Source organism: Lagenorhynchus albirostris, chromosome 1, assembly GCF_949774975.1.
Source record: "Lagenorhynchus albirostris chromosome 1, mLagAlb1.1, whole genome shotgun sequence".
Classification (NCBI taxonomy): domain Eukaryota; kingdom Metazoa; phylum Chordata; class Mammalia; order Artiodactyla; family Delphinidae; genus Lagenorhynchus; species Lagenorhynchus albirostris.
In genome coordinates, this window is record NC_083095.1 from 53,187,911 (window position 1) to 53,211,133 (window position 23,223).

The 23,223-nt window shown below is 32.4% G+C and overlaps 1 protein-coding gene across 1 annotated transcript in view; it reads left to right on the forward strand.

The window, feature by feature from the left end:
* The window catches only part of MDGA2 (MAM domain containing glycosylphosphatidylinositol anchor 2), an 825,804-nt gene that overhangs the window by 774,781 nt on the left and 27,800 nt on the right, over positions 1 to 23,223 (forward strand). Inside the window, exons 11-14 of the mRNA XM_060167534.1 lie at positions 2,862 to 3,039; positions 6,807 to 6,827; positions 10,018 to 10,173; positions 10,645 to 10,803. Of these exons, the coding sequence (XP_060023517.1) occupies positions 2,862 to 3,039; positions 6,807 to 6,827; positions 10,018 to 10,173; positions 10,645 to 10,803 (514 nt within the window). The remainder of the gene's footprint in view (positions 1 to 2,861; positions 3,040 to 6,806; positions 6,828 to 10,017; positions 10,174 to 10,644; positions 10,804 to 23,223) is intronic.

Genomic DNA, 23,223 nt, shown 5'->3' on the forward strand with positions numbered 1-23,223 from the left:
GCTGAGCTGTGCCTCAACAAATACGGACCCTGGGTCACCTGCTTCCAAATTACCCTGTAAAGGAGGAGGTGCTTTTTTTAAAAAAAAATGTATTTCTAAGCTCACTGAAAAATTATATCTGTAGACTTCATTGAAGAAGAAATACTGGTGGTTAAGACTTGGAGTTTTGGGTTTTAACAAGATTGTCCTGTGACTTTCATTCTTGCCTAAAAGTGAGAACCACTAACACAGTGTATTAAAAACACCAAATATAAAACTCCAGAGACTATCAACACTTAGAACTCAGGAAAAGGAAAAGCAGCCCAGCAAGCAGATGAGTTGCCACAGATGTAGATGGAGGAAGAAATCAATACAAGAGTGCAATCTTAACATTCAAGGGAGAAAGAGTTTTAAGAAAGCTCACGGTTGCCTGTCTCTTATTCTTCAATTCTCTCTTTGAAAAACAAAGAGAAATATTTTAGGCATAGCCAAAAATAATATAAGTATTTTTGTATACCTACTACCAATCTAAAAACTAAAAATCACCAGAGTTAAGTCCTTTGTTATCTCCTCACAATTGCATCTTCTCCTCTTGACGCTCTTCTAATCCGTGTGACCAGTATGTTAAACATAGCATTTACTATTTTCTGCATTTCTTTATATTTTAATACATATCTATGCATCCCTTATCAAAATACATATTTTGAACTTAAATTTTATAACATGTCTGATTTAAGATTAATTTTCGCTCAATATTTTGTGAACTCCATCCATGGTGATGTATTTTGGCTTAGGTTCATTTTTTATGCTATATTTTAAATTATATTTTATGAAGAGTATACAATTTGATAATTCTATCTCTTACTCATGTTTAGATCATTTTCTGTGTTTTCTATGCCATGAATATTCCTGTTTCCTGTGTACACGAGTTTATCTGTTCTCATCGTAATATTGTTTTTATTGCCAAATGCTCTCTATACTTACACCAATTTACATACTCATAAAGACTATATTTTTAGAAGACAGTTTTCTGTAGGTCTCTTGCTTTTTTGCATAACATATGTGCAGAGGCACTGTCTTTTTTACTCCAGCCTATCTTTTCAAGGTTATTTGCATAGCAAACATCCTTAGAATATAGAGACCTCCCCCTGGAACAGAGGTAAAGCCCATTTAATATCTAGTATAATAAATATAATGTCTCCCTCTTGGGCAATGGTTAGACAGGCTTGGGTACTGTCAGTTATAAAACACTAAGGTCTCTTAAGCTCAGGGTCCTACAGATGTGATACAAACAGAAGGCATGTGCAAAATCCAATTGGACACTTCTGCGTCACCCTGTGGGAATTGGGAGGCAAAGGGAACCAGTTTGAAAGTAAAGCTTGTACTGTCTGCTGTGTCATGAATCCTTTTCTCTGACTCAGTAGTCTGGGTTGTTCTGCTTGTGCCCATGATACTGTTGCAGGCTAACTTGTTAGCTTGTAAGTAGACTAAAATCTTACCCATCCACCCTCTGCTGCTCCAGGTTCTTGACAGGTATAAAGATTCTCATTGTTTTATATTTGCAACAAACCTTAATGTTGTTATCTTTATAAGCTTTTATCTGGGAAATAATATTGTGGCTTTAATTTTCACTTCCTTGATTCACCGTGAGGCTGAGACTTTTCTCTAATTACTTTTTTGGGCTTGCTCATTTACAAAATACCTGTTCCTATTAGGCTCATTTTGCTATTGAATTCTTTTTCTTATTTAGTTATAGGAGTTTTTAATATATTCTGATTAACTGTATTTGTTCTAAATATCTTTTTTTCAAGCCTCTGCCTTTATTTTACCTGTTTAATGAGGAGCACTGATGAGAAGAAATTTTTATGCTAAAATTTTAAATTTAATATTAATTTCAAATTTAAGATTGGCTAATTTATCAATCTTTTCCTTTACTAATTGTGCTTTTCTATCCTAAGAAAGTAACACCTTACCTGAGGTCATAACGACATTCTTCTGTGTTTTTTCTAAATGATTTAACTTTTGCCTTTTAAATTTAAGTATTTGATCCTCCTGAGGCTGCCTTTTCTTTTTTTTTCTTTTCGTTATAAGATATGTGATAGGGATTACATTTATGTTTTTTTTAATATACATAACCAATTGAGTGGTTTATATTTTCATGTCTTCTATGTGAACAACCCCACAAATCTATATATGGGCTTTCTGTTCCATTTCATTATTTTATTTGTCATTTGTCTAATGCTGTGCTAATAGCACATACTTGAGATTTTCATTTCCAGAAATATAGCAGGCTAAGCTATATAATTAGGATTAACCCACCCTCAGAAAACAAGCAAATATATAAATATATGACTATGTATATATATATATATACACATTAACATATATAGTGTATGTATGTATGTATATATATATATATATATATATATATATATAGTGCAGGCGTGCACACACACACACACACACACACACACACACACATCCCTTAGGTAAAAATCTAAGGGACAATGGAAAATCAAAGTAATAAATGAGATTTCCCACCCAAATTGCTTTTGTCCTCAGCTATTAACCAACCCAGACAAACTTGAACTTTCTTATAGTTTGGCAGTGGTGAGGCAGACAGGATTGAAAACCCAAGGCCTGCCCAAAGCAAGGGATCATCTCCACTTTAGTCTGTGACACCAAAGGGCTTCATATTCAAAGTAAAAGTGAACCATACTATTGATGCCCCTAGGAGCATATCAGAAACAAAGGTACATCTCTAACGGAATATAACTTTGTTCTAGGCCCCAAAGAATCCCCAGCAGTAGTATTTTTAGCCACATGACCAGCACACAGTTAAAAATACCAGGAACATTATTATATAATTCTTTTAATTTCAGGCTGGACAGCAGCGATGGTGGGAACAGGAGATTAAAATAAATGGAAATATTCAAAAGGGAGAATTAATTACATATAACTTGACTGAGCTAATTAAACCAGAGGCTTATGAAGTCCGACTGACTCCTCTCACCAAATTTGGAGAAGGAGATTCAACAATTCGTGTCATCAAATATAGTGGTAAGTAGCTTTTCATTTAAAAGTATTTATTTGCATACTAAACTCTCTAGAAGGTTGTAACTATCTACCAAATTTAGCCACAAAATAAAACTTAACATATTGACTTTCTGGGTCATTAGCCAAGTAAAAAAAAAATCCCACAATACTTAATCATAATAAATTGTAATATTTGGTTATAAATAGAGATATAGAAAAATGTTTAATTAACATTGAACCTAGCTGATAATGTCACAATGTCTTTTTATTTTCTATCGCATAGTTGTGAAGCAGTATGTATACATTTTTTTTCAAATTCTTGATGATTTTAAAATTAATATCATTAAGAAATTAGGAAATGTGATTGAATTTTAAGTTTTTTTCATTTTTTAGAGCAGTTTTAAGTTTACAGAAAATTGAGTAGGAAGTGCAGGGTGTTCCCATATATGCCTTCTCCCCCGTCACAGTTTCCCGTATAACATCCTACATTAATGTGGCACATTTCTTACAACTGATTAACAAATATTGATACATTATTAAAGTCAGTAGTTTACATTGGGGGGTCATTATTTGTGTTGTACATTTATATGAATTTTAACAACTGTGTAATGTTATTTATCCACCGTTACAGTATCATCCAGAATATTTTCACTGCTCTAAAATTCCTCTGTGCTCCACCTATTTATCCTTCCATCCCTCCTCCAACCCTGACAACCACAGATCTTATTATATCTATAGTTTTGCCTTTTCCAGAACGCTGGGTATTTGGAATCATACAACATATAACCTTTAGAAACTGGTTTATTGTACTTAGCAATACACATTTAAAGTTTTTCCATATCTTTTTGTGGCTAGGTAGCTCATTTCTTTCTATTGTTGAATAATATCCCATTGTGTAGATGTACCACAGTTCGTTTATCCATTCACCTATTGAATGACATCTTAGTTGATTTTTTTTTGGTCATTTTTTTCTTTTAGATCACTAATGTTAATGTGTATATGTTAGTGATAGTTTGCATTTATAAACAATATGCATTTAATATTTCTTTACTATTTAAATGTCCTACTTAAAAGTAGAAAATAGTATAAACCTGTGAAACAAAGTTGGTCAAAACTTTCTAATAGTTCAAATAGAAATCATGGTGATTAGATATATTATTTTTAACATATACCTGACAGATTAATATTTTATCAGTTGAAATTTATGTACATCTTTTCGGTTGAAATTTATAATATTCAAAGCCTAGCTCTAAAATCATCAATGTATTTCTCAAGGTTGAATAAGTCACTGGCAAAATATTTCATATGTGTTTCATTACTTCAGTGGAATATTATTCTTTTTATTATTGATTGTTAAGGTTTTTTGCAGCTGAGGTTCTCCATTCTGTTTAGCATTAAGTATTTTTTCCTACTTAAGAGGGTAACAGTGAATACTGTCAGAAGTAAAAAAATAAAGTGAAATTACTAAAAACTCATTAGAGTTGTGAAGTCACTTTTCTTCACTCTCATCAGTCAGAGTACACATTGGGCATTATATATTCAATTTTCATTAAAAAGTTGAAATATATAATGTATAGTGGAATATTCATACAAGATCAAGGAATGTAAAAGCATTAGAATCACTGTGTGTATTTTCTTGAATATGATTCTTTTAAAAATGTATTTTCTTGTTAGTGATATAACTATTATTGCAGAAGAGCAATTGTTATTCTGTAATCACCTTCATGACTCCATCGAGCAGACAACTAGATAACATCCCAGTATATTTTTCTAAATTTTTAGTGTCATACGTTTTTATAAAATATGAATTATCTCCTCCTAACTAGTATTTATGCTCCCTGCCCCTAAGTTGTAAAACTGTAAACTATGTAATATGGAGGGGCATTGGAAACCATGCATTACTATCCATTCCTTTAAAAGATGAAGATATTAAGACCCAGAAAGTTCGTCCTGTAGAGTTAAATAACTATGAAATGACTAACTCTGACTAAAACTGGGGCTCACTCCTCCATGACAGAAATCTTTACTTATTTGCTAAGTTTAGAAATTATTAGAACTTGTCTTACAGAGATATAGAAAAAAATCTTCATAAACTCAGTAGTTCTTATTGAAAACTCTGAGGTAACAAATGAAATGAAAAATAAATCTGGAAAATAGATATTATGTTTAGTTCCAACTTTCTTTAATTATCTTTATATATTAGGCATGCTTATTAAAATCTTAAACATTTTAATTAAAAATAACTTCTATATACTATGGACTTGGGTAAAGTATACTTTAGTGTATATAAGCATATAATGTATATAGGCGTCTATAAGAAATTTGACATGCTAGTTTGAAAAAAGAAAAATAGACTCACTGCAATATTTCAAATTTAGAATGGCAAATTTTCACAAGGTTAATTGCGATATTTATAGTGAATTTGGTGACTATAATATTGTAGGAGAAGTCTCAAAATTCAGTCTGGTCACAGGTTACATGTAGCTGTGACATTTCTTAGAACTAAATTATAATTTAAAGATGCTTACTTCTTTCAAAGACAATATATAAAAATTGTAACTTCATATTATTCTAATTATGAAATAATTTTAATTTTTAACAATTAATTTTCAAATTAAAATATACCGATACTTTGCAAGAAAGGGAATTTTTTCTCCCCTTGGAACTAATAAATGTATAGTCCCTTCTCTGTGTTATTCATTTCATAATTTACAATGGGGAATGAACAATTAGAACAACTAAAATAATGGGAATAGTCTGTCTTCTCAATGTAGAAATAGTAAAAAGTAATTTATTGAGAAACTAATCACTTTGTTAAAATTGATCTCAGTGTACTAAATTTAACAATTATATATGAACTTATTTCATGCATGTGTGTGTATTTTTGACTATCATACTTTACTAGTATGTCCAAGTTTAACAAAAGTGGTTAATGGCAAATACTAGGAATTAACAACAAAGTAGACAACCTTCTGGAGGTTAGATTAACTGTCTATTGTAATCTTGGGAGACTGCAATAATGCTCTCTTTTATCCAGAATGGAATTTTCTCTCAGAGTGTTAAATGCCTAATCGATATATACAGCTACCATTTTGTCTCTTAGGTTAGACATATTTTTGTTGCTGTTTCCGTAATATTTAAAGTATTCATTCCTCTTCAGGTAGAAGTCAATTGGCACTTATATTGCAAACACAATTAGTTTTTTGAGATAAGTATTTATTCTGGTACACAAAAATACAAATGCATTGCTTAGCATTTGAAGACTGTGTGTGTTGTGTGCATGTGTGTGTGTGTGTGTGTGTGTAAATGTAATTAAAGCAGCATCATAGTAGCTATTTGTTTTGGGACACACATAATGACATGATATGAGGATTGCTTTAGTTTCACCAGAAGTAGATAACAGCAAGAAAAAACTAAAGTGTAATCTCTGTTGGATAATTGCATTCATTGTTAAACATCTAGATTATAGGTTGTCAGCCTTAGTTTTGATTTCTCGGTTTTGTTTAGCACTGGTTAAGATATAAAAGATCAGCAACTCCATTCCTTGGAAAATGAACAAATCCCATAGCTATTTAGCATTGATCTTTTAGGTACTTTGAGGCTGTTACTGCTGAGCTACAAAGTAGATTCTATTCAATCCTCTAGAACAAAATGGATTGCAGATATAATTCTCCATGGCCACAGTGGGCAAGATCATTAAGTTTTGGTTAGGCACTATGAGACACTGATTAGACTTTGATTTATAAAAGACATTCAAGCCATGCTAACATTATTTTTTGCTTTTCTTGTAGCTCCTGTTAATCCTCATTTGAGTAAGTATATTTTCACTTTAAAAATGGCACTGTATTTGACAATTAAGAAAAATAGAAAATGCATAAACATACAAAGTTTATTTAGCAACTGTTCATATTTGGTTTAAAATAGAATGGCTTGGAAACAGTAAAACTGACATAATTGTAAATTTTAAATTTCAAAAGATATGGGTGTAAAGACAAATAATTTAATGTTGATAATTGACTTTTCCTAAATATGGAGCCATTTCCCCAACATGCTTAACATTTGTTATTTGTGTAACTGTAGTTTACACAGTTAACAAATGTTATTTGTGTAAACTACAAATAATAAACTGTTGTTTCTTTTGTGGCATTGCATATTATTTGTATTGCTATTATTTGTTTCTTTAATTTTCATTCTTTGATTTCTACATTCCACTCATGAAATATTATATTTACTTAGAAAGTTAGTATTTGAATGGTTTAAGCAAGAATTTTCATGGATCATTATTGTATATCCCAATCTTCTATGAAGAAGAAGATAATCTGAGCACCATCCTCTTGATAATATTTCATTTTAAAATTAAGAATTGATTTTTTGTCTTCTATTTTGTGTCTAGCAATATATTGTTCTTGTCTAACAAAAGAGAATAGTCACCTTTATACTCTTACACATATGCATTCAACATTCTCAATTTCCTATACTTAGTGAAGAAAATGTCCAAATCTTTTTTCTCATTTTACTGTATTCTCTTTTCTGCAATGGCCTTTAACTGATTATATAACAAAGACCAAATTCTGTAACCCCTGTTCTTGCTGTATTTCTTACCAAAGATCCTCTTTTACTCCACTTTTGCATATCAAAATACTAATACTGAATATTTTTATAGATCTTTATTGTTCACATCTTGTTTCAGTGCATAAAAGTTCATTTAGTCATCACAATGACCCTTTAATGTGGATATTATTACCAACTCTTTGAGGTTCATTTTTCTTATAATGTTTAGCACAAATACTTCTTCCTCCATTAATTATTCCCTCGTTTTGATTTTCCATAACAATTTATCTTCATCTATGTGGAAGCTATTTTTGATTTTCTCATATCCTCCAGTAGACTGTAAGATACTTAAGAACTAAATCTGTTTCTAATTTCTCTCTACATCTCACTATCTTTGTGTCTATCACAGCATCTCATATTTAGCAGGTGTTCAATGATCATTTGCTAAAAGAACAAATACATGACAGTTTCAAGATGAATTAATGGCATAAATGAGGTTCTCCCTGGCTTCTACCCAGGGTACTATTGCTAATTAGTTACTATATTGATTATAATTCTTTTGAAGGTAAGTACTCTGACCGCACTTCCAGTAGAAATGTTTAAAAACAGTTGTCATGAGAAGATTAAAAGTAAATACAGTCCATTAATGGACACTTAGGTTGTTTCTATTTCTCATATATTGCAAATAATACTGCAGTGAACATGTAAATGTACATATCTCTTTGAGGTACTCATTTCATTTCCTTTGGTTATATATTCTTAAGAGGTATTGCTGGATAATATGGTAGTTCTGTATTTAGGTTTTTTTAGGAACCTTCATACTGTTTTCCATAATAGCTGTACCAATTTACATTGCCACCAATAGTATAAAACTACTATACTCTTTTGATTACTGTAGCTTTACAATATATTTTTAAATCAGTAAGTGTGATGTTTCCAGCATTGTTCTTCTCCTCCTAATTGTGTTGGCAATTTGGGGTCTTTTGTGGTTCAATAAGAATTTTAGGAATATTTTTTATTTCTATTAAAAAAGAAAACATGCCACTGGCATTGTCATAGGGATTGCATTGAATATATAGATCACTTTGGGTAGTATAGAAATTTTAACAATATTAATTCTTCCAATCCAAGAACACGAGACATCTTTCCATTTATTTTTGTCTTCTTTAATTTCTTTCATCAATGTTTCATAGTTTTCAATGTACAAGTCTCTCATCTCTTTAGCTAAGTTTATTCCTAAGTATTTCATTCTTTTTGATGCTACTGAAAATGAGATCGTTTTCTTAATTCCCCTTTCTGATAGTTCATTGTTAGTGTGTAGAAACACACAGATTAATTCAAAGGCATGATCCCAACTTCAAGGGCTCCACTCCCAGGAATATCTGATAAATGTAACCCATTGCAGGGGGAAAAAAATGGGAGTTTTTGTTATTTAGATGTTTATATCTTTATGAATTGCAGGGAATCTGTACTCAGTTTTGACTTCATTATTTACTAGCTGGAATTAGCCAAAGCTTTCTCCTACATGAACCTCATGAGTTAGCATTTCTGTATTTTCATAGAGTTCTTATAAGTTTGAATGAAATAATATAAACTACGTGGGTTTTTTTTTTCAGTTAAGGATAATTTTAATTTTGTATCTGGTGGAGATTATAAACTCCATTATTTACCCCCCCTGTTTCAAGCAGGGTCCATCCCAGTAAGAAAACCTTTTGATACCTAGAAATATTACTACCACCCTCATTTCAGGGACACTTAAGGAAAGCTCTCAGTGAACTTGTTGGGCCTTAACTCAGCATGTGGCTGGCATCCAAGAAATCCCAGTCTTTCCACAGGGTCTTCATAAAGTTCTCTTCATTACTTTATTTCTAGTGAATTTCAAGCACCTGGCAAATCTACATTCAAATAAAGCATGAAAGATAACTACTTTTAAAAATAATTTGCCATTATCTTCCCCTAAGTAAACTTCCATTTGTGCAAATGGGTATACGTGAAAGCATCTCGAGACATGGAGTGAAAAATTGTAACCTCAAGGTATACAGCTTTAAAGTGCTGTTGGGTAAATTAATAAAGATCTTTTTCTAATTGACAGTTTTGTTTGGATTGTACCTATACTTGAACAATGAAAGTTGGGGAAATTCTTCAGCCGTAATACAAGCATGCATTGTATTCTTTAATTTCAATTATCTGGATATTTCAGAGGAAAATGGTTTGGGTTTAAATTATTAAATAAGAGACTGCTTTACATATCAAGATTATTTTTCATTTTCATTAAAATTGAAATAGTTTTAAGTTTAGTCATCATCTCGTGCATTATTTTGGCTATGGTGCCATTATTGCAATCTTGCATTATTATTGCTGTATAATGTTTTAATTTTTTCCTATAAGAATATTGCAATATTTGTATTCATTTAATTTATCTTAATTATTTTAATTAAAATTTGTCAACAGGAGAATTTCACTGTGGATTTGAAGATGGTAACATTTGTTTGTTTACCCAAGATGATACAGACAATTTTGACTGGACAAAGCAAAGTACTGCAACAAGAAATACAAAATATACTCCAAACACTGGACCTAACGCTGATCGTAGTGGCTCCAAAGAAGGTATGAGGGTATGAAATGTTGTGTTCATAACAATCATACTCCAGCCTTGGACTTTTTAGAAATGCTGTTAATATGAAATGCAAGATAATGTTTAGCAATAGATTTGAAGATTTTGGAATAAAACATGAAATTTTTATGTACCATACAAATAATTCAGATATTTCCAAAGTCTGTAATCATTAATTTTCACTCAGAACTCACTGACATATATAGAGTTTAGGAATTTTTTTTTGATAATTCAAGTCTAAAATTCCAATTTTGTCTCAAGTTTTTATACATTTTAAACAATTTTATCTTTATATAGATTATTTATTCTTTATATTATGTTTGTATATATACATTTTATAAATGAGATGCAGACTCTCCTATCAATCTTTACTTTGTATGAAAACTCTAAAACTTCTCAGTGATTTTAAATTTCATGTTGCCTAATAATAATTTGCTTAAACATTTTATTTTGTCTTTTTTAAGGTTTTTATATGTACATTGAGACATCTAGACCCAGATTGGAAGGAGAAAAGGCTCGACTTCTCAGCCCTGTTTTCAGCATAGCTCCCAAAAACCCTTATGGACCCACGAACACTGCATATTGTCTCAGCTTCTTTTATCACATGTATGGACAACATATAGGTGAGATGGAAAGAATTACTATGTTTATTCAAAAGTAACTCATAACTCAGAAGAAAAAGGTTCACAAACACCTAGCATGAAATCAATTTTAGTCAAAGAGTATCATCATTGACTTTTAAACGGCTTACCAGCAAATTGCAAAATAAGATGCTAAGAATGTTCCCCCATCATGTCCTAATTTCCCAAATTTATATTAAAATTTGAAATTTGGGTGCATTACCTACCTCCTCTAGAATCTTAATTCAGGCAGACCATCAATAGGTTAAGTTCTTTATGAGATCTTCTTGGAAATTAATACCAGTATAATTTACTCTGCTTCTTTCCAAAGAAATTTGCTTGAATAATGCCTCAGTGTATATTAATGACAGTGAAAAGAAGCATTGCCATACTCGGAAGACAAGTGCTTTTAGCACTATCTACACATTTGGAATATTGGTGATAGTTTCTTGTTTATAAAGTATGCCTAACACACCTAGTAGGATTTAAGAACATCCTTGATCCTGAAAAACATACAAATATGAAGACACACTTCCTGCCCTTAGAGACCTTAAGAATAACAAAGGCTAAGATGAGTAAATACGCAATCATACTAGACAGAATACCACATAACCTCGAGAAGGAACCTAACAAACCTGGTAAGGGCGGTGGGTGGAAGGAATTCACGCAGATCTACAATTCTTTATGTGCAATTCTAAAATCAAAACAACTGAACACAAAATTGTTTTAAACGTGATTATCTGCCAACACATGCTAACCTGATCTACATGTGTTAGAATATCTGGCCTGAACTAATATGAACATATGTATAGTCTTTATTTATCCAAATGAGTGTGAACATATGTACTATTTACAGCAAAAATATTACTATGTTTAATTATGGGATTCTGTTTCAGTTCTTTCCTGGGGATGTTACATAATATACAAGACATACCCTCTTTTAACTTTCTAAAGTAAAACAAAATTCTGAATGGTGAAGCATATCTAGCTCCACAGAGATTGGCAAGGGATTGTGGATCTCTGTCTATTTGGAGGATAAGGCAATGCTTTGGGACAAAGGGAAATGTTTCTCTATGAAAGAAGTGTACATTTTCAATAGACAGAGATAAGCATAGGGAAGATTAAAGCACTGGTAATGAGGAAGTAAAATGCAAGATATGAGGATAATATGGTCTTAAGATAAATTTAACAAAATAAAAGTGTAAATATTTTCATATAAAGTAACAAAATTGTGCACATGATATATACCAGCTACTATACTTATTTAAGTGAAGTAATCCTTTTAATAAATTTATAAAAATGAGCATCATTATCCATCTTTCACAGTCGAGAAAACTGAACCTCAGTGAGTTTGTATGAATTACAAGTAACTGGTTATGCTGGTGTTCAAATTCATAGCCAACATTATTACTCCATATTCTTCACAGTGGAGCAATAGGTGACAAGCCCAGAAAGGAAAACTCTTATGCAGCAAAAAATGGCCTCAACATGAAGTTAGGAAACCTGGGTGGGAATTTGGTTGTAGCAGTCAGTCACTGTAAGCATTTACAGAAGTCACTTAAAATGTCTAGATCTTGCTCTCCTCATCTGTAAAATAGGAATAATAATTCCTAATTCAGAAATATGTAGTTCAAGTTAAATGAGATAACATATATAAAGTCTTCTATCAGATGGTAGACACGCATAATCTTAGGTTACTTTGAATTTCAAAGAGCAGCAGTATTATCAATAATAAGGTAATAGCTAATATTTATGAAGTAATCATAATGGACCAGGCCACGATTCCTAACACGTGATGGATTATTTCTCTTAATGTTCACAATAAATATTTGCACTCATTAAAATTCTTATCCTGTTTTTTATAGATAAGGAAACTAAAATACAGAGAATCTTAATTACCATGCCCATCATATCATAACTGATAAGTAGTGAAGCCAAAATACTAACCTGGGAAGCTGGACACATAGTTTGCCTGCTTCGCCACTCTGCAGGGAGACCTTTGCAATGTTGTGAAAGCTTAGCTATTTAGTAGTCAGGGCGGAATTATTACGGATTTTGTGCAGACAACAAGCATAGTGCGATATATGATTTGGAAAAATAAATCTTATAAGTGTGGGTAAAATTATTGAGAAACAGAATATGGACTGGAAAAGCAATTAGAAAGCTGTGAGAATAGTCATGGGTTCACTACGGCCTAAACTATGAAGGAAATAAATCTCCACACAATTGCCAAACCATCTTACTTATTATGAGATTACTCTCATTACAAAGAGAATTAGCTCAACTCTAATTCTTCCCTTTAGTTGATGAGGTATGATTTTACTTACTCTCTATTTCGAATATATTTCATGGACTTTTTTTTCTCCTGATTTACCTTGGAACAGGCATATTTAAAATGGTTTTTAAATAAATAATTCCAGGATCAATATATTGAATTACTTTAATGAGTAAACTATGTATTTACCTTATTTTTGAGGCTGGCTACCTTAGAGCTCCCTCTCAAACTTTCTGCATATTTATGCTGAATCCCAAGATAATTTCAATATACTTTTAACTTCACAGTTGTTATTCTTATGCTCTTTATTGTCAGTGAATGCCTACTTGTTCTGCTAGTTTTGTTCTGCTTATTTCAAAGAGAAGGCAGTTCTCCATTTCTTCCATGTTCTCAAATATTTACCACTTTGATACCTGTGCCATTTCTCTGCTTCCTCAGATGGTTGAAGGTTGCAGGTATTAGGTCTGTCACTTGGGTCCCCTCTCAGCAGGACACAATCATGCTGCTTACTAAAATCTAGGCAAAAATATCTGTTCCAGACATGACTAATTAGTGATGGCTAGGTGAACTACCTCATTAGAGAGTTGCTGCCTGTATCTAAAACCCTTCCTCTTTGCAAATATTATTCTAAGACACTCATTCATCTGTTAAACTGGGGTGCATTTATAGTCACTGGTTTTTACAAATTACAGTCCTAGTTTTATTCCTTCTTTTGGAAATCCAGATTCAAAAATGATTTGTCCTGGATTTCTAGTAGCCTACTTGCAGTTATTACTTCCTGGTCAACCATAAATAATCATTGCTCTTTTAACTGAGACTAACGGACAATATATCACTGAGAAGAGTCACAATTTTTTTAATAATACAAAAAAGGGTGATCAGTTATTCATTATTTAGAAAAGAGGTTCCTCTTTGAAATAAAGTCAGATATGTTATATTACTTATCTATTGCTGCATGATAAATTTCTCCCACATTTTGTACTTTAAAACTAAAAACATTTTGTACTTTAAATCATTTATGATCTCATATTTTCTGTGGGTCACGAGTATGGGTATGGCTTATCTGAGTGTCTCTAGTTCTAGGTCTCTCATGAGGTTGCAGAAAAGCTATCAGGTAGGACTGTTGTCTAATTTGAAGACCTCATTTGGGGACAATACCCTTCTAAGCCCACTCACTAGGTTTTTGGCAGGTCTCACTCCCTCACAGATGTTGGACTAAGGATACTGATTTCTTGCTGGCTGTTGGCCAGAGGCTTTTCTCAGTTTTTTGCCATGTGATGTCTCTATAGGACTGTCTCATGGCAGCAGGCCTCCTCCGGAGCAAGCGATCTATGAAGAGAGAGCAAATACATGCCCAAGAATTTTTAATAACTTGATGACTGGAGTGATATCCCATAACTTATTCTATTTATTATAACTGATTGATCGTTCCAACTCACATTCAGGGGGAGGAAATGACACAAGAGTGTTAATCCTAGGAGGTTGAAATCATTGGGTAGCATCTTAGAGGTTATCTGCCACAGTGGTACAATTTCTTGTTAAGTTTCCATCAAAATTGACTTAATAAAAAATAAATGAAAGCTCTAGTGTGTCACCCTTTAACTGTTGATTTATATGTACATGATATAATACAATGTACATGATCTGGCTATTGACAATAATATAAGACTATTTCAGCAATCCTATGACCACTAGGAGGCATTTTGATTGATTAATCAGCTAAATTTCTAATTTTCTTACAAAGAAATTGAACCTCATATGAGGTCACTGGATATGACAAGAGCTTATTAAAAATCAGTAAAATAGGTACTTCATTTATTTCTAGAAATGAGAATTTGAAATATAAGCATCATAACATACCAGGAAATTAAATATAAAAATACAAAAGACACTTATGAATACATTCATTGAACTTGATAACAATGGTTCAAATACAGTTGTGCCTCTAGAAAGCTAATTTCACTGTGGAACAAATGGGAAGCAAGGAAAAGGAGTTCATAAATGACATCTATTGTCATGAATCTTGAGGGTAAGGAAGAAGTGATGAAGTAGAGAGATGTGGGATTGTAAAAGGACTTAAATAAGAGAAAAAAGAGTTAAAAGAAAGGGTAAGTTTAGAGATACACAAATCAGAGGGAAGCAAGTTTCTTGAAGAGATGAGAATTTAGAGGTCTGGTGGGGGATTAGCCTTGAAGAGGATACTAATGTCTCTTCTACTGAGATGGGATGAAAACAATTAAGAATGTGGCTTTTGATTCATTCTTAGATGCAAGAACAGCAAACAGATGTGAAATTTGTCTTCTTAACAGTTTCTATTTTCTGTTTAAAATAAATGCAAAGGTTTCATTTTCAAAGAGTAAACCATTTTAGGAAAGTGGTAAAAGGAAATCGATACTGATCAGGGATATAGAGAGAGCTGGAGAGGTTGACGATCAGGACATCAATCCTCAGCGTTTTGAAATGTATTTTAGGATATAATGCTCAGTTCGACTCTCCATCCCTTCTTGTGTATTGTACTGAATTAGTCTGCTAACTGCCTTCCTTGCTGTCTCTGTGGCCCCTAGTTTCTGGGGATAAAGATCATTCTCTAAAACTAGTAACGTAAGGACCTCAAGGATACATGCTTTTCTGGCATCTCCTTGGGGCAGCTCCATGGTTTATTCCAGTTATACCTGAAGTTCTCCAAATCAATCTATGTTGTATCTGGGGCTTCTTTACAGACTCTGTTTTTTGTCCTACTTGAACTGTATACTTTGGAAGAGTAGAAACAATGATTCTTCTCATCACATGGTACCCTGCAAATGTAAATGTTTATTTGACCATCCATAAATATTTGTTAAGTAAATGAATATTTTTTAAAACATATGGTAGAAGTAGTACTTTTTCACCTCTTTAATCATCTAGGTTACTCATATTCTTCCTTCAAAATCCAACTCAAAGACATCTGCTCAAATTCCTCCCCATCCTCCCTGCTCCTTCTGTTCTCCTAACACCTGGTGCACATCTTTATCATAATGTTTGTCACCCTGACCCCTGTTAGACTGTAAGCTCCTTGAGAGCAATAGCATGATTTATTTATATTTGATCCTCTGAAAAAACAAATGCTCAATAGATTTTTTAAAAATCATCCAAAAATAGATACTTTAGTTTCTGAGTGTGCTAGAAGAATGACAACATGAGGGAAATGAAAGTATGAGTTTAGATTGAAACCAGAAGGTAGTTTCACCAAGACCTTATAGGATAGGTTGGAAAAAAAATAGAAGTTAATCACTGACTTATCTTGAATTTGAATTTAAGTTATCTGGCAGCTAAAGTGTAGAGGAAAACAAAAGTGTCACATATTTCTTAATTAATTAAAGGGAAATTTATCTTTATGAAAGTACTTAGTATTTTGTAAAAGTACTCAGTATCTATAAGCAATATAGATATTGCTATACTATATAGATATTGCTATACTCTTAGCAATATCTTCATGTAGTATTTTTAGAAAAAACATGAAACATGTACAAATAAAAATTGTATATACTGAAAGGCCATAATAACATTAAAGAATAAAATTTGGGTTTTCAGCTGAAATATTATGATCCATGTTACCTTATGATGATCTAACAAAATGTAGAAATAAAATTTAATGAATCTGAAATTAACCTCAATTAAGTTTCTCTTAATAAGATATCTCAGGTTATCCTTTAGCAAGAGCTGGATTAAAGCTTTCTCAGTGCTGACATTCAAAGATTTTTAAAAGGGGACTTAAATGTTTTTATACAAGGTGTAGAGAAAGCAAAGGTGACAATCTTTTGCATGATTTTAGGAATCTGATTTTTATTCTTATTTTAGTCAAAGATCATATTTCTTCTGATTAGTATTTTTTTAAATCAACATTTTTGCTTATATCTCAGATATATTTGTAAAACAGAAAATCTACTCACATATTTTTCCCCTTGGCGTTGAATACCGTGTGAGAGTCGATTTGAGCCTGAAAAAAAAAATATTAAGGTGCCATTATTTTAGAGTCTTAATTACATTGACTGTAGAAGAATCTCAGCAAAATAAATATGTAATTTTGAGATACTTACATCTCGATAATTTCTCAGAATTAAGGTCCTTGTAAAAGACAATTCCCTGGTGGCTGAGAGAATAGATAGTTATTTAGTATTCTACATTTAAATATTAGAGAATAGCTACCTACAGTGGGCTGTTAGTTAATAATTGATATTAAGCCACTCTTTCTGTTAAGAATTATATAATGCTTTCAGTGAAGTCTTGTTTGTAGTTAATACTGATAATGCCAATGTCATCAGTGTGAAAACAATGCAATAGAAAGAAGACATTCATTCAGTAAACTGCTTTGTTAAATTAAGATGAATTTTTTAAGGGGGTAGTAGATAGACTTTAACCATGATTTATTACCACGTATAATCAAAATATTATTACAGATCCTTGTCACAGACTCTCTAATAAGACCATATGTAATATGTAGTACATTTACCTTTTAAGTCTCTGGTTATGAACCACCAACTGTCCCTAAATTTATTTTCTTCCTATTTAATTATTCATTGGTGATGGTCCTGTTGAGGAAGAAGTTTTCCTCTACTTTTCTGGGTTCTGGCTGGTCTAAGAATTAAATTGACATGAGATAAATTAACAGGAGAAAATCAAACAAAGTTTAGTAATGTGTATACATGGGAGAGACCCAGAAAAACTGAGTAACTCCTCAAAATGGCCAAAGTTCTCACCTTGACTACCCTCCTCAGCTAAAGATAAAAGAGGATGCTGAGGGTAGGGAGAGTCAGCTATGGGAGGTTACCAGGAAAAGTGCAGTAACTGGGTGATTGTGATGCAGATTTAAGTCATTGCCTTCTCTATTGATAAGAGTTTCTAGAGACCTGGTTGTCCTCATGTATACATGTGTCCAGGTATAAGAGGGAGACACACTTACAAATGGAGATTTCCCTTATAAATGTACATGTTTCTTACAAAAGGGCAACTCCTACTTGGTTTTCAGAGTCTTTCCCACTTCTGCTGTTTCTCAGAAAAATAACAAGCTTAAAACAATTAATATGCCAAAGAGACATATTTTAGGGTGGCAAATTCTGATCCCCTACATTGCCTCAGACAAGGTATAGTAGAAGCTAGGATGTTTAAACAAAATTAATAATGTGACTGAGAAAGTCTTGTGTTTCAAATATACATCTCATTTTCAGTGTAATTAATAAACAGTATTACTTCATCAATCAAATTAATGGTAAGCAAATAAGTTAAATGCTTTTGTTTCTCATCCAGTGTACCAACCTTTTTAAACTAACTTCATTGGAAGTGTAGGTTTATTATGATGAGTACTTTTACCCTTAGGTCTTAGATTCACTCATTTCTGTTCAATAGGATGAATTGCACATGCTATGTGCCTAGTGGTGTTTAGGGAACTATAAAGGATAAAAGAGAATTAAGATAAAAGGTCCTTATCCATCAAATAGTTTATAATTTATTTAGGGTAATAAATTACTGAATAAAAGCCAAAAAGTAATATACACCAAAAATGCATGATAGGCCCATGCCATGGGTGAACAAGGAGAGAACACCTAGAACAGCAGAGTTAAAATAAAGTTTCTAAGGAAGAAAAGAAATGTAAACCATCCTCTAAAAGAGCTAAGTGTTGATGAATGCAAGTTAGTGTGTCCTATGCACAGTGAGGCCAAACAAACCCAAGTGTCAGAGTTTGTATCAGGGAAAGGTTTATTGCAAAAGCCAAGCAAGGAGAACACACAGGTCAAGCTACAAAGCCCAAACTCCCTGATGGTTTTTGGGGAAGCGTTTTTATAAGCAAACCTTGGGGTGAGCAATGCAGGGTATGAGACTTTCTTCTGATTGGTTGGTGCTGAGGTAACAGGGCAGTGCTCCAGGAATCTTGTGCTCAGCCATATGTTACCATCCTCCACCTAGGTGGGGGCCTTAGTTCGTGCAGAAGAATTCGAAGATGTTGTTATGTATACTTCTTCAGGAGGAACCAGGACCCTGCCCCATCACTGCACTATTGTTTCTTGACTGTTCCTCCTTTGTTTCTGCATTCCTTCACTTTTCTGGTTAGCAACTGTTTGAATTTGCCCTTTGGTAGTCCTGAAAGGTCTAGGAAACTGAAGCCTTGTTCCTATAAGCAAGAAATGGAGGACCTGGAAAGGATTTGTACCTGGGAGGGCCCCACAGGGTCCTGCTTGGCTTTAGAAACAAATAATGACAAGATCTATATAAGGTCTCTGCATATATCAGAGAAATAGAAAGCCTGATGAAAGCTATGTTTTAGTAAATTTATTGGACACTAATGTAGAGATTCAACTGGATACAAGAAGGCATGGTAATGACTGGAGAAAGTGAACTGACACTTTTTATTTAAGTTATCATTGCAATTATATATTTTAAAAAATAATAACAATGAATGCTGCAGCTGTTTCTATTCAAGCAGAAAATAATGATTTTATAATTTCCCATTTTGTCTGTGTGTATAATACAAATGATGTTACCAATTACCTATCAATAGACAGCTCTTCCCTGGAGCTAGGTGATTTTGGCACATCTTGAAACTCAAATTAATGAGCCTGTATTAATGATTAGAATAAAAATGTGATTTATATTCAAGTGATTCCCCAGGCTTTGGAGTAAAGCAAATTACAGATTAATTTATATGAACTTGGTAATTTCAAGTATCTATTAAAAAAAGAAGTATACACATTTTAGGACATATATTTAAATTATTTATCTAAAACATATAAAACACATATTTATAGTAAAATAATTAAAAGTAAGTTTATGCTAAGGACTTAAAGAAAGAAGAGAACTTGGTAACAGTAATTAAAAATAATATTTAAGCAACTTATATTTTATACTGCAATTTGTATGAAATAATATTAAAATAAGAAGTGTGTTATTGAATAACACCATGAATAACCCCAAACCTTAGGTCACTGCTCATGAGATAATACGGCATTTAGTTCATTTAGCCTTTCTGACTGTAATCCCTAAGCATGAGATGAACAAAGTTATCTCTAATTCTGGCACCTAACTCTTAAAGACTGGTGACCAAAAGATAAGAATTAGGAAACCCAGAAGAAAAAGATAGTTAAGTTTTGCTTACCAACTTCAAACTTGTGTCATGGCACTACATAACATTTGAAAATACTTGGGGATGATTAAATTCATACCTATTGATATCTGGTGCTTACCAAAGCATAAATACACTGCCTCTGAGGATTTAAAGTTACTTTTAAAGGGTATTAACACAATCTATCATATTCACTTTGGAATTTTCTTACTGTAATACTATAATAATGCGCTGAATCAGCTTTGCTGAATCTAACTTCTCTTGAATAGCTTTATTCTGTTTTGCAAGTTCTAATTTTGTTGACCAAGACGACCTGGACATAAGTTTAAGTAAATTTTGGTACTGAATTCTCTTTTATACCTTAAAAGCTGTAAACATGCTTTAAAAAATGTTCCAAAATCATTTGTCTGTTAATAGCATTTTTGTCATCAGCTCTAAAATAGACCAGTGAATCAATAATTTGTATTCATTGATTTGGAAAATGGAATATAATTAATATTATGTACATAAGAATAAGACAATTAAATTATAATATATTTGAAAGAACTTATTTCAGTTATATTTCTAGTGTCTTTTTGTTATAAAAAAAGTGATACTTGCCTTTTTAAGTAAAATCTAGCTATATAATCTATTCAAAAACCAATTCAAAATCTGGGATAATTTAGACCTGGCCTCTTTAGACCTAAGAAAAATATTTTTCACATAGTACACGTTCAATAAATATAAATAGTAATAATTCAACTTTGAAATTATATATGTAAAAAGAAAATGTTATTTAAGAAAAAGTAAACATGATCACAGCAAAGCATATTCTCTGAGATAAAATACATTCAATATAGATACAGTAATCTATCATTATTGATATAGTAATGGTAAGTCATATATATTAATATGTTTTATTTCAAAAGTATGCATTTATTACTTTAAGTAAATTCTGAAAGACATATAGTAAACACTGCTTTGTTAGCCAAATTAAAATGAATAAGTCTAAAAAGTGTATAATCATTTTATTAACATTTAAAAGAAATTTCCATGTACTGATTTGATGACAGGATTGATTCCTGTCACTTTAATCAAAATAACAGGCCATGCTACCCCAGAGAAATAAGACTTCCATATAAAATGGTAATTCATTCACTGCCATCTGTTTACATTAGCACCTCACATTTACTTAAGTATCCATTGATAATTTTTTAATGTATGGAACAACTTGAACTGCATTGGTAGCTTAGAGGGAGCAGGCTTCATTTTTTTACATGCAAGCTATTGAAGGACTTCTACTAGGTTAAGAAGCTAAAGGGATATATTTAAGAAATACAAAAAATAAAGTAAAATAAAAATTAAAAGATAACTGTTGCTTTCCTTTCTGAAAAAGCAATACAGTTTAAATAGAAATCAGTAGAAATTATTACAGCTCAACTCAATCAGTTACCACTGATACAGCTAGAAGCTATACTAGAGGTAGGCCATGGAATAGGCAAGCAGTCCTTTCCTAATTAATTCGCACACAGGCTATTTCTTCAAATAATTTCTGAAAGGTATATGCTACATAATGCTTTGTTCATCCAATGACAAGAGGTTCAAAAAAGTACTATCACTTTATTTAATGTTTAATGCAATTTAATTATTTAATTATTTATTTATATTTTTTACATCTTTATTGGAGTATAATTGCTTTACAATGGTGTGTTAGTTTCTGCTTTATAACAAAGTGAATCAGTTATACATATACATATGTTCCCATATCTCTTCCCTCTTGCGTCTCCCTCCCTCCCACCCTCCCTATCCCACCCCTCTAGGTGGTCACAAAGCACCGAGCTGATCTCCCTGTGCTATGCGGCTACTTCCCACTAGCTATCTATTTTACGTTTGGTAGTGTATATATGTCCATGCCACTCTATCACTTTATCACTTACCCTTCCCCCTCCCCATATCCTCAAGTCGATTCTCTAGTAGATCTCTGTCTTTATTCCCGTCTTACCCCTAGGTTCATGACTTTTTTTTTTTCTTAGATTCCATATATATGTGTTAGCATATGGTATTTGTCTTTCTCTTTCTGACTTACTTCACTCTGTATGACAGACTCTAGGTCCACCCACCTCGCTACAAATAACTCAATTTCATTTCTTTTTATGGCTGAGTAATACTCCATTGTAAATATGTGCCATATCTTCTTTATCCATTCATCCGATGATGGACACTTAGGTTGCTTCCATCTCCTGGCTATTGTAAATAGAGCTCCAATGAATATTTTGGTACATCACTCTTTGTGAATTATGGTTTTCTCAGGGTATATGCCCAGTAGTGGGATTGCTGGGTCATATGGTAGTTCTATTTTTAGTTTTTTAAGGAACCTCCATACTGTTCTCCATAATGGCTGTACCAATTCACATTCCCACCAGCAGTGCAAGAGGGTTCCCTTTTCTCCACACCCTCTCCAGCATTTATTGTTTCTAGATTTTTTGATGATGGCCGTTCTGACTGGTGTGAGATGATATCTCATTGTAGTTTTGATTTGCATTTCTCTAATGATTAATGATGTTGAGCATTCTTTCATGTGTGTGTTGGCAATCTCTATATCTTATTTGGAGAAATGTCTCTTCAGTTCTTCTTCCCATTTTTGGATTGGGTTGTTTGGTTTTTTGTTATTGAGCTACATGAGCTGCTTATAAATTTTGGAGATTAATCCTTTGTCAGTTGCTTCTTTAGAAAATATTTTCTCCCATTCAGAGGGTTGTCTTTTAGTCTTGTTTATGGTTTCCTTTGCTGTGCAAAAGCTTTGAAGTTTCATTAGGTCCCATTTGTTTAGTTTTGTTTTTATTTCCATTTCTCTAGGAGGTGGGTCAAAAAGGATCTTGCTGTGATTTATGTCATAGAGTGTTCTTCCTATGTTTTCCTCTAAGAGTTTGATAGTTTCTGGCCTTACATTTAGGTCTTTAATCCATTTTGAGCTTCTTTTTGTGTATGATGTTAGGGAGTGATCTAATCTCATACTTTTACATGTACCTGTCCAGTTTTCCCAGCACCACTTATTGAAGAGGCTGTCCTTTCTCTA